Source organism: Hirundo rustica, chromosome 20 (genome assembly GCF_015227805.2).
Source record: "Hirundo rustica isolate bHirRus1 chromosome 20, bHirRus1.pri.v3, whole genome shotgun sequence".
NCBI classification, from domain to species: Eukaryota; Metazoa; Chordata; class Aves; order Passeriformes; family Hirundinidae; genus Hirundo; species Hirundo rustica.
Window position 1 is genome coordinate 9,103,217 of NC_053469.1, and position 12,426 is coordinate 9,115,642.

The window sequence follows — 12,426 nt, forward strand, 5'->3', positions numbered from 1 at the left end:
CCCCAAACCCAGCCCTGGCACGGCCAACCCCCCCCCCCTCCCGAGCTCCATGCTCCATCCCCAGGGATTGCTCCAAGCAGGTTCTGCCCCTCACCTCCTTCCTTGGGATTTCTGATTTTATTTCATTTTCCCCCCTGGCAGGGGATGGGGAAAACATCCCAGGATCCCCGAACCTCGGTGCTGCCCATCCAGTGACTGGAATTCAGGCTCCCAAACTTTTAATGACAAAAATTTTAAAAAACAACCCCAAACCCCAGAATAAATGACAAAGTCACTCAGGCCACTCTTCCTTGCAGGACTGGGGGTGGTTTTTTTGCTGCTTTGTTCATTTTCAAGCCCACCAAGGAGCAGTTCAGCCCCACTCTGGGCCATCCCTCCCCCGAAGCAGACAAAAAAAGCGAAACTCCTTTTAAAGCACTTTTTTTCCTTTTTTTTTTTATTGATTTCATTGAAAACAGAACAAGAAAATGATCAGAGCCAAAAGGCTGCTCCTTTAAAACTGTCAAAAACATTAACAGAAAAAAATAATAATAATAAACATGATGGCATTATGAATGTTCTAGAAGAGATGAACAAAAAAAAAAAAAAAAAAAAAACTTGTTACTGCACTAATTACAGTATTTAAAGATACATGAAAAAAAAAAAAAAAAAAAAAAAAAATTAAGATAATGACCTGCCCAGCCACCACACAAAAGGTGATGGCAAATTTATTCACACTACAATACTAACAATTTAAAAAAAGTTTTGTTTTTTTTCCTGCATTTTTATACTAAAATCACTTTGTTCTTTTTATACAATTGATAAGTTTATATTCACGTGGTGAGCAAAAATCACACCAGAATCAGCACCGTTTTGTTTTGTGGTTTCTTTTTGTTGTCGTTTTGGTTTTTTTGGTTTTTTTGTGGGTTTTGTTGTTTTTTGTTGTTTTTTTTTTTTTTTTAGGTTTTTTTTTTTTCTTTCCCCATGTTTTTAATGCTTGTCCCCGATGTTTCAATAATGGTAAAAAATAAATCAGTTCATTGAAACCTCATTGCATGTGGCTTAAAAATCAATCCAAGGTGCCCAGCATGGAGCAAAGGGATGGGAACAGACGAGCTGGTGGCATCTGGGATCTTCTCACCGTGACGCATCTGTCCACCCCAGCCAGTCCAGGTCCTCTATAATATATATTTCACTCACTTTATCTTTAAAAAAAGGGCGGGAGGGAAACTGGTTTTCTTTAGGAATTAGTGTCTTGTAAAATCCTCTTCAGCCTTCTCTCTCTAAAACCACTCATGGGACGGGGTGAGGGGAATTCCTCCACGGAGGAACCCAACACTGAGACAGGAACAGGGTGTGGACCAGAGCTGGTTTGAACGGAGAAAATCCAGGAGGGAGAGAGCCAGGGATCACAGAGGTTGGAAAGATTCTGGGATTCTTCTCATCAGCTGAGAAAAAAGGTATTTGTAGGGCCCCACCACAACGTCCTGCGAGATGGGGGAGGAATTATTCATTTATATAGGAAAAAAAAACAAAAAAAAAAAAAAAAAAAAAAAAAAAAAAGACCACCCAAAACCAAAAAACCAACCAACCAACCAAACACCCAACCACACCACCACAACACCACCCAGCACGACCTGCCCCGGGGCTGTGCCAAGCAAACGCAGAGCCAGCACCTCCCGCTCCCTCCCAGAAACGAAGTCTCATCAAGTATCCAGAGTTTATTGTGGGTGAAGTGGAGGTGAGTGGGCGGGAGGGATCCAGGCAATCAGTGACATTCCGAGGACGGGCGGCTCTCCCAGCTCTGACATCGTGCAGAGAAGAGACCAGGACAGCTCAGGTGGCAAAAAAAAAAAAAAATGCAACAGCCACCCCTGCACGCACAGCTGTGAAACCCAGCAGCTTTCCAGGAGCAGGGAGGGGAGAACAACAGCACGGAGGCGGGATTTGCTTTCACTCCTTCCTCAAGTAACAGTCGGTGGCACAGCCCTAAGCGTCACAAACCCTTGGCTTTCCTTGAGCGGGTTTTTTTTTTTCTTTTCTTTTTTTTTCCCTTTTTTTTTTTTTTTTTTTTTTAATCTTTTGTGGGGTTTTGTGTCGTTTTTTTTTCTTCCTCTCTTTAAATGGGAACTCAGACAGTATGTGAATCTCCGGGGATGGGAGGGGTCAGTCTCAGAAGGGGCCGGCGGCCGTGGCGGAGCTGGTGTCGGGGAGCCCGTTCTCCGGCGTGTCCTGGGCCGAGGTGCTCGCCTGCCGCTGGGCCAGCGCCGAGCTCGAGTGTTTGCACTTGGGTGAACCGCACTGACAGCTGAAGAATTTGCCTTTGATGTCCCAGAACCTGTCCCCGTAGTCGAAGCTGCAAGAGAGAGACAGGAGGGGTCAGGGAAGGGCAGCGGTGAAAGGGACAGAGTGGGACATTGGTGCTGCCACAGCTTCAGAAAATCCCGGGATGGTTTGGGTTGGAGCAACTTCAGAGATCATCCTATTCCATGGGCAGGGACACCTTCCATTAGAGCTCCATCCAACCTGGCCTTGGACAGCTCCAGGGATCCAGGAGCAGCCACAGCTTCTCTGGGCACCCAGGGCCTCAGCGCCCTCTTTGTAGAAGACTCTTCCTTTATCTAATACAATCTAACCCTTGGAAGCCATTCCCCGTGTCCTGTCCCTTCATCCCTCTTCCCCAGTCCCTCTCCAGCCCTCCTGGATCCGTTTTAGGCCCTGGCAGGGGCTCTGAGCCTTGTCTTCTCCAGGTGAGCACCCCCAGCTCTCCCAGCCTGGCTCCAGCCCTGGAAGCAGCTCCGTGGTCTCCTCTGGATCTCTCCAGCAGCTCCAGCTCCTTCCTGTGCTGTGCCAGGGCTGGGGCAGCTCTGCAGGTGGGGTCTCACCTGGGCACAGGGGCACAATCCCCCCTCCTCTGCTGCCCACGGGGGCTCAGCCCAGCGCAGGGGGGTTCAGGGCGATGAGTGCACAGGGCCAGGTCGAACCCGGGGCTTTGCAAACTTCAGGGGGATCCCTTGGGGACAAACCCCTGGGGCAAAGGGACAGAGTGACCCAGCTGGGGAGCAGCAGAGCTCCCAGTGTCCCAGGCTGGTGGCAGGGGTGGCACGTACCCGATCTCCTCTCCAGCCTCTATGTGCCTGGTGCTGAAGAAGGCGATCCTGGGGAAGCGCAGGTCCTGGTGGGACATGAACACCCGCACCGGGATGAGGTTGGGCTCGCACAGGTGGTTGATGAAGCGGCTGATGTTGCCATAGAAACGGGCATCGATGCAGTAAACCTCTCCATCCTGGGGAGAAACGGGGCAGCGCTCGTTAGGGCACGCTGGGCTTGGGGCTATTGGCTTAAATAAATGATCAAGCTTTTGGTCCCTCCATTTATACTCCAGCGAGCTGCAGGAACAGCCAGGGCAGGGCACTCGCTGTGGGTTTGGAAGGACTCAAAGCACACACACACACAGACTTGATTATATTCAAGTTACATTCAACAGTACCCTGAAAACAGAGTTTACTGCACAGCACTCTGACCCCACACACCCGCAGAGCTGTTTTTGAACACTCTGGCACACCAGTTCTCCCAGTCCAAGCACCAGTTTGGCACAACGGGATTGATGTTCAGTGCAGACACCTTACGGGTACCAGCCCCTGGACAGGGGAACAGGCACCTGTTCTGTCCTCTAATTGAACATGACAGCTTGGAAACACAAAGCCAGAGCCTTGAGAAAACACAGGGTTTTGCAGATAAGAGTGAAAGTGAGAACACAGAAATTCCCTCTCCAGAGAGCCCAGAAAGCAGTAATACTTTGTTTTCCTTGAAAATAAAAGAACCCCCCTCAGGGCTTTTTTATTCCAGCACAGAATGACTGTGCAAAGCAGAGGCCTTAATTACAGAAGCTAATTTCAGTTGCAAAGAGGCCAAAAGCAAAAAGATCCATTAGTGGTGCTCCAAGTCCCTTTTGGACAAGCACCTCGGATCGTTAATGGATGAGCTGTGCCAGGGGTGCAGGAGCCCAGGAAAACATCTCCAGAACAGGAGGAGGCATCACCCCAACGGGCATGGGCACACCACAGTGTCACCAGCTCTGATTTCACAAACCACGGATTTCACTCCCTCAGTTTCACCCACAGAAACGCTGTGGTGGAGCAGGATGACAACACCCACATCCACAGCAGGACCTGGGACACCCTGAGCACCTCACACGGGGCTGTGAGCGACAGCTCAGGAGACAGGGACAACAGAAACGACAATCCAGACAACAGAAACGACAATCCAGACAACAGAAACGACAACCCAGACAAGAGAAACGACAATCCAGACAAGAGAAACGACAACCCAGACAACAGAAACGACAATCCAGACAAGAGAAACGACAACCCAACCACTCTCACCACAGCACAAGTCCATTCAAGCCACACCAGGACCTCGAGGCGCCCAGGGTTGGGATTCACAGCCCTGGCAATGCCCCATCACTCTGGAGCGCACAGGACCTGCTGGCTCTGCACTGCCCTTCTCTGCCCAGCCTGACGGGCAGCTTTAACCACCCCCCAATGATTTGGTGCCTGGTTTTCTCCAGATGCTCCACCTTGGTCTCCCTTCCTGCTTCCCTGAAGGATTCCAGGAGCCAGCACAAAGCTTCTCCCTCGGGGCTGACAGTCAGGGCTAAGCAAGAGGCAGGGCAGGGCCCAGGTCAGCTCTTGCTCATAAACCAGACTAAATTCTTAATTCCAGTCTGACCCCCTGTTTTCACACCAGACTCGTTATTTATCTTTCCTCAGCTCTTGAAATGTGTGTTGCTTTAGAAAAAAGAAGAGGAGAAAAAATAAAGCAGAGCTTCTTTGTCACAGGCTGATGACAGAAACATGGCACAGAGTGTTTTACAGCCTTCCTTGGAAGCCACCTCACTCCTGCCAGTCCCCAGCTCACCTTCTCTTACTTCTCCTTTCCCAGGGGGAATCTGAAGTCATGGCCTTGCTTAAAACTTTTAGATTGTACTTTGCAAAGCAAAATTTCTGCCCTGAGAGCAGTTCAGGGAAACAAACGGCAGAACAAGCCCTTGCCAGGGTGTTTGATGGATCTTTTATGAGTGAACAGGGTTTCTTGGGTTTTTTAAAATCTTTCAGCTCATCATCACTTTATGAAGAACTCACAGAGCTGCCAATGACACAGGTGCCAGGCTGGGAGTACCAAAACCTGGACAATTGACCTCAGGATGCTCCAAGGGGTTTGACAGAAGAGCAACTTGATCAGAAGTGCTGTGGGCAGCACGTGTTGGTTCTGCTGCCCTTTTAACCAGCCCTAACTCTCACTTCAACCACATTTCCACTAAAGAACAGCAATTGTGCTCTCTGCAGGATTTTGCTGCACATCAAGACGGAGACAAACATCTCTGGGCTCTTTTGAGGAGTCAGGACCTCGGGTTTGTCTGGTTGGACACCTGCAGACACAGTACCTTGTTGTCCAGGTCGAAGAGGTAGGAGTCCTCCTCACGGACATCAGCCTCGGAGTCGGAGATCAGCTCCCCCACGTACCTGTGGGCACAGGGACAGGCAGGAGTGAGAGGCGCCTGTGATCACAGGGGGTTTAAACACCTCTTTTTGGGGAGAGAGAAGCACAGGGATGCAGCCCAGCCACAGCCACAGCGCTGGCCAGCTCCGAGCCACCAGACAGAGCTCTGTTAACTTCCAGCTGGGAAAATCTGGCTCCAAACCCCACCTCTTCAGAGCAACACTTAAATAATATTAAAAATTACATTAATGATATTAAAACCATTTAATTTTAAAAATCAATTCATTTTTTTCCTGAGGACTAAGTTTCCTTTTGCAAATCTCTCTGTTGGCCAAGATCAACACATGAATCCAAGTCTCCTGCAGTTCCTGGTCAGACTCAGGTTGTCCCACAACGACTGCAGTGCTCGTGCTCACACCCCAAAACAAAACGCTCAGGTCTTCCCCCCATGTATTTTCCAGGATATTTTGAGCAATTACAGGCTACACAACTTCAAAAGTTTTGGTTTAAAAGTCTTAGGTCTAACCTAACCTGGCAGGATTCCCAGAAGGATCTGGGCTTCTTTCTCAACCCCTCCTGAACCAGAAATAAATGTGAGCTGTGGCCCCAGCTACAGCTATGCTGTTGAAAAGCCGGTGACAGGCAGGTGACAGGCAGGTCCTCCAAGGAGAATGAAGCAGGTGCTGCCTGGCCTGGGCTTGCTGAGAAGGACCAAATGCAGCCCCACAGCCAGAGAGGTCTGGGTTCGATGAAACCCCCTTGCTGCAGGAGTGCCCACGGCACTGCTGTTCCCACCTCTGTCTCCCGATCTCCATTTTAAATAATTTTGGACTGTCAAGGTTCAACACTTCCTGCCCTGAGCTGCTTTAGTCAAAGTAAGAGACTCGGGGTGGGGGGATTGAGAGAGGATGTGAGAAAGAAGCAGCAGCACGGTGGCTTTTCAAGCGTCCAAGGCCAGGGTTTGGAGCACTCTGGGATAGGGGAAGGTGTCCCTGCCCAAGGCTGAGATGGGATTTAAGGTCCCTCCCAACCCACACCAGGCTGTGTTTCTGTGATTTTGGTATGTAAGTATCCCCAGCCTGCGATGAAACACTGATTATTTCAAGCAAAGGATCCACCACATGAATAAATACTTTTTGCAGCATCAACAGAACTTCCACGGCCAGCAGGCGCTCTCACAGCATTCCTGCAACCCTCAGGAATATTCCAAGTGTTAAACAACTGCCTCCAACCCCCCTGGGGCTCAAGGCAGCATTTAACTCCCAGGCTGGGGAGGAGCAGAGCCAAGAAACATTAACCTGGAGAGGATCCCTGCAATCTGTGACCAGGGATTTTTGGTTGTAGTTCCCAACTGGGAGCCTCCTGTTTGTCCTCTCTGCTCCACTACTGGAAATCACCCACTCCTTGGGGGCCTAAAGCATAGAAAAGGAGAGAAATTGCTGTGGAAAGGCCCAGCAGGCAGCAGCAGCTGAGAACTGAGCAGCAGCTGAATTATTCTGCCCAGAGAGGCCCAGTGCCCAGGGACAGCCACTGCAGGTTTATAATTCCATGAAATAAAATACCACAATCAAAATAAAAATCATTGGTTTAATGCTCCTTTAAAGCCTGCTCCTGTAACTCATTTCCTTTCCAAGGCTGTTCACAGATACTAACAGGTCCCTGAGTGTCCAGGCCCAAAGCTGGGGAAGGATGTGCAAGGGGTGAATGTTCCTTCCAAAAGCCAGCAGGAGCCCCTTCCTTTAAGAACTCCTGTGGTCAAGGCAGTGTGGTTCTCCCCAGAGGGACGTTCAGCACACTGATGGCAAATAACTCCACCCCAGAGCTCCACAGGGCCACTCATCTCTGCTCCAACAGCCTGGGACTGGGTGAGGCTGAACAGGTGATCTTGGAGGTCTTTTCCAACCTTAGTGATTCTGTGATCAGAGGGGACTCCATGCAAAAACCAAGAGCAATGAGCAGCCCCTAGCACAGGCTCGTGTGTTTCCACAGGGTGTGGGAGACAGGGGGCCTGAAGGTGTGGCTAAAACACCTGGCTGGATGCAGCTGGTGCCTTCCTAAAGCACCACTGGAACAGAAAGCAAACACTCAAAACCCATAAATGGATGCAAAAGGAACGTGCCAGATCCTCTGGTTTCTGCATCCCACTGATTCCCAGCCTCTCCAACAGAAGTCAGCAGCAGCTGTGCTGTTTCCAGAAGGAGCAGCTCCAACACCTACCAACCAAGTGTGAACAGAACAGATTCAGTCCAACCCACAGCAGCAGCACTGGGTGAGCAACAGCGGCTTCTGAACAGCACCAAACTCCGAGGCCAGGGAGAAACCTGCCAGGAGCACAGCCCTGAGGAGCTGCAGAGCCTGAGCCCCTGGGACAGCAGTGCCACCAAGGGTGACACCTCCCCTCGCCAAGCTGCTGCTTCCAGGGCTGTGCTGAAGGGACAGGAGGCAGTTTCAGAGTCACAGAACCATCAGGGTTGGGAGAGACCTCCAGGATCACTGAGTCCAGTCATGAACCCAGCACCACCATGATCACCCCAAACCATGTCTCCAGCTGCCACATCCAGGTGCCTTTTGGTCCCTTCCAGAGGTGAAGACTCCAACACCTCCCACTCCAATGCCCCTCAGCACTCCTTCAGCAAAAATCCATTTCCATATCCCTGATCTGAAGCTCCCCTGGTGCAACTTGAGGCCATTTTCCCTTGTCCTGTCCCTGTTCCCTGGGAGCAGAGCCCAACCCCCCCGGCTGTCCCCTCCTGTCAGGAGTTGCGCAGAGACACAAGGTTCCCCCTGAGCCTCCTTTTCTCCAGGCTCAGCCCCTTTCCAGCTCCTTCAGCTGCCTGTGAGGAGTTACAGGATAAAGGTCACACCAGTACAATCACCCTTCCAAAGCAGAGTAATAACCACTGGACAGAGCAACTGCCCACCCAGGGCTCTAATCCAGATGTTGAACACAAAATGCTCTTCCAGAGGAGCTGATCCCAGGATCTGCTGTGTCCTGGCAGCCCTGAGCACTGCCAGCACTGGGGCTGCTTTCCAGAGAAGAGGAAAAGAAGGAACCAGGTCCATGGGATGCTCACAGAGAACCAGAGGAAGGACTCATGGAGCCAAGCACTTGGATTTGGTGAGTGAGAAAATGAGTGCGTGGCAGGAGGAATGTGCATGGGCACATGTTTAATAAACAACTCATTTAGCTAATGAAGATCGTACCCAGCAGTGAAACAGTGCCAGCAGCTCCTGGCAGGGCTGGGGGCAGCCAGGCTGTGGGATCTGCACCCCATCAGCCCCACGTGCTCTGCAATGCCCGTGTTCAGCACACCCTCCCTGGAGTGCCTGCTCCTCCTGGGTGCTGCATTCCAGCAGGATTTGGTGAAGTCACTGCCTTCCTTCCTTGGGAGCAGTTTAGTCTCAGGCTCTGGCCTGTTCCTGGGCTCTGCACCACCACTCTGGGACCTTTGGTACTTCTGGACAGCCCTGCACGAGGACAGGCCTGAGACAGCCCCCACAAACAGCAGCTTCTGGCTGTATCTCCAAAAAAATATTTTAGCACCTGCCAGCTCCTGACACAGAAGAAATACCTGGCCAAATCACTGCAGAATTTGCTTTTCCTTTATTTTTTCTTTTAAATACTGTAATAATCTTCCTCAATCCCCCACCCAGTCCCACAACACATCAGTAACTAGCTCTAAAACCCACCAGCACCTATTTCCACGATGGACATGAGTCCAGCTTTATTTAGAAGGTCTGCAGTCACTGTAGTATTGCAATGGAGGAATCACTTTCCAAACTATTTAATAAAGTACATATACCACTTTAAAGCCCCAAACTGTGGGGTCTGATGACAGGTTCTTCACTTGACATAAATCTGAACATTTCTGTGCCTAAGTACTTTATTGAGTCAGGGCCAAAAGCAGGTGATAACCCCCAGTGCTCCACTGTTTTGCTGAATCAGACTAAAGCCAGAGCTGTGACACTGGAAAACCTCTGGAGAGGTCAGGATTGAAGCAGAGAAAGTTGTTCCACACTGCCCTGGCCTGCAGTGTCCCACATCTGTGGCAAACACGGGAGCTGAGCACATTTTGCAGCACAACCCAAACATGTTTTTCTCTCATCGCTTGCATTTCACAGCGGGGAGGAGCTGAGCACAGATCCCAGCAAGAGAGAGGGTGGTGGAGAAAGCTCCACACTCAGAGAAGGACAGACAAGAGCAGGAAGTGGAGTCAGGAAACCTCTGGCTGAGGGCAGGCAGCTGGGCTCAATGCCAACTTGATTTGCATGAAAACCTTCTCCTTGAAGGGGAGCAAACCATGTGTGCCCTGGGAAAGTGCTGGTTTGCTGGGCTGATGGAAGCTGCACAACTTACTCCTGGATTTGGGAAATGCTGGGGTGCTGGGATGGTGAAAGCTGAACACTTTACTCCTGGATTTGGGAATGGATGGGATCTGCTGGGCCGATGGAAGCTGCACAGCTCACTCAGTGCTGGATTTGGGAAGGGCTGGGGGTTTTGGGCAGGTGAAAGCTGCACAGCTCACTCGGTGCTGGATTTGGGAAGGGCTGGGGTTTTGGGGATGGTGAAAGCTGCACAGCTCACTCGGTGCTGGATTTGGGAAGGGCTGGGGGTTTTGGGATGGTGAAAGCTGCACAGCTCACTCAGTGCTGGATTTGGGAAGGGCTGGGGTTTTGGGGATGGTGAAAGCTGCACAGCTCACTCAGTGCTGGATTTGGGAAGGGCTGGCATTTTTGGGATGGTGAAAGCTGCACAGCTCACTCGGTGCTGGATTTGGGAAGGGCTGGGGGTTTTGGGCAGGTGAAAGCTGCACAGCTCACTCAGTGCTGGATTTGGGAAGGGTTGGGGTTTTGGGATGGTGACAGCTGCACAGCTCACTCAGTGCTGGATTTGGGAAGGGCTGGGATTGCTGGGATGATGGAAGCTGCACAGCTCACTCAGTGCTGGATTTGGGAAGGGCTGGCATTTTTGGGATGGTGAAAGCTGCACAGCTCACTCAGTGCTGGATTTGGGAAGGGTTGGGGTTTTGGGATGGTGACAGCTGCACAGCTCACTCAGTGCTGGATTTGGGAAGGGCTGGCATTTTTGGGATGGTGAAAGCTGCACAGCTCACTCAGTGCTGGATTTGGGAAGGGTTGGGGTTTTGGGATGGTGATAGCTGCACAGCTCACTCAGTGCTGGATTTGGGAAGGACTGGCATTTTTGGGATGGTGAAAGCTGCACAGCTCACTCAGTGCTGGATTTGGGAAGGGTTGGGGTTTTGGGATGGTGACAGCTGCACAGCTCACTCAGTGCTGGATTTGGGAAGGGCTGGCATTTTTGGGATGGTGACAGCTGCACAACTTACTCGCACACGAAGGTTCCCAGAGGAATGTCCTGCATCGTCCGCACTCCCCAGCCCATCTTTTGTGTCCGGTAAAGCTGCAACCGAGTCCTGAGAAAGAGGAAAAGAGGAAATGAAGCCACACTGATGGCAGCACTCTGAAAAGAATGAATTTTCACACAGAGATGAGCAAAAAGCCAGGACTTTCCATCACCACACGCTCCCAGAGGATTTTAATATTCACCCTCCCGTTCTCACCCTGCAGGGATGCTCCACTCACTCCCACAGCTCCCAGCTGTGGGCAGATGCTAGCATGGAAACAGCCCAGGGACAAGGGACAGGTGCCAGTCAGCCCCTTCTGCCTGCCCAGGTGCACACCAAGGCGCTGGGGAAGAGGGGACAGGGCTGCATGCTCTGTGTGCTGATGATTTACAGGGGATATCAGAATCCCACCAGCAGCATTTCCCTCCTCTCCACACAGCCCTGGGGGAAGCAGGGAAGGTGGAAGGGGATTTACAGCAATGGGGCTGTGCAGGGAGTGGTGCTGAGGGGGAAGGCAGGGAGCTCCCAGGGACTAAAGAACACCTTGAGCTAAGTGCTCTGACCCCTCTGCCCTCTGCCAAAGCCAGGGCATTCAGCAAGCCCATCATATCCAGCTGCCTGGCTGAAAGACAAGAAAGAAAAGCTGCAACTTGAGACTTCTTGGTGTAATAGCTGCTCTGTGGAATTTTACTGATGGGATTTATAGGCAGAGAAACAATCCTGTAAGTCATTTTGCCTCGTGCTCAGCCAGAACCTGAGTTAAGTGCAGGATGAACAGTCTCCAGGGCTAGGAAAAGCTTGCTCTATCCCTGAGGGAACCAAAACCCTCTCTCAGCAACGCTGTTATCGGAATTAAGTGAAATCTGACGCTCACCTTAACTTCACCCTGTTGCTTTTCCCAGTACTTCTCTTCCCCCACCCACTCCTCCTGCACCATCAGCTCAAACCGAGGGATGTGAATTTTATCCTGTTTGCCCACAGCCTCACCAGGGCAAACCATCACCTCAGGGGAGTGATTGCTCTCAGAGAAGCAATCTGGTCTAACACTGGGTTTGGGGCTTGGGGAAGCTCCCCCACGTTTGGGCTTGTCCATCAGAGCAGAGCCCAGCTCAGATCTGGGCTCTGCACTGGAGCCGACACTGGCGGCAGCGGGGCCACGGCTCCGAGCTGAGCCTGCCAGCTGAGCTGGGCCAGGCTGCCAGCTGGATACGTGTGCTCTGCCAGGCAGAGTTCATTTGGAGCCAATCTGATAAAGGAAGCCCTGAAAACAGAGCAGCAGCACCCCTGTGTCAGCTGCAGCCCCAAGGCAGGAGCCTTCCCCTCTTCCTCCCTGGGGACCGTGAGCTCTGCCCAGCACCTGACCCTCCTTCCCAGCAGAGCTGCTCTCCCCAGCTCCTGGTTGGGCTCCCAACCCTTCCCATCTCTCAGGAAAAACACATCAGCAAGGTAAAAAATGCAAAAGCAACAGCTCTAGCTGTACAGCTCCTAAAGAAACACCCACGGAGGCACCGGAGCTCAGGAGCTTGGCAGGGAAAACCAGAGAGAGGTAAAGTTCTGAGGAAACACATCGAGTTTCTTC

General features: G+C 51.4%; 1 protein-coding gene across 17 annotated transcripts in view; it reads right to left on the bottom strand.

The window, feature by feature from the left end:
* Positions 1-2,078: 2,078 nt before the first annotated feature.
* The window catches only part of LOC120761667 (histone-lysine N-methyltransferase EHMT1), a 120,194-nt gene continuing 109,846 nt past the window's right edge, over positions 2,079-12,426 (bottom strand). For 16 of the 17 annotated variants that reach the window (XM_040083173.2, XM_040083161.2, XM_040083171.2 and 13 more), the window contains 4 exons: positions 10,830-10,916; positions 5,426-5,504; positions 3,090-3,265; positions 2,085-2,335 (listed from right to left, as the gene is read on the bottom strand). In XM_040083173.2, the coding sequence (XP_039939107.1) occupies positions 2,152-2,335; positions 3,090-3,265; positions 5,426-5,504; positions 10,830-10,916 (526 nt within the window). In that variant the 3' untranslated portion in view covers positions 2,085-2,151. Of the gene's footprint in view, positions 2,336-3,089; positions 3,266-5,425; positions 5,505-10,829; positions 10,917-12,426 lie in introns of all 17 variants that reach the window. The other variant, XM_040083159.2, reaches the window with a different exon arrangement.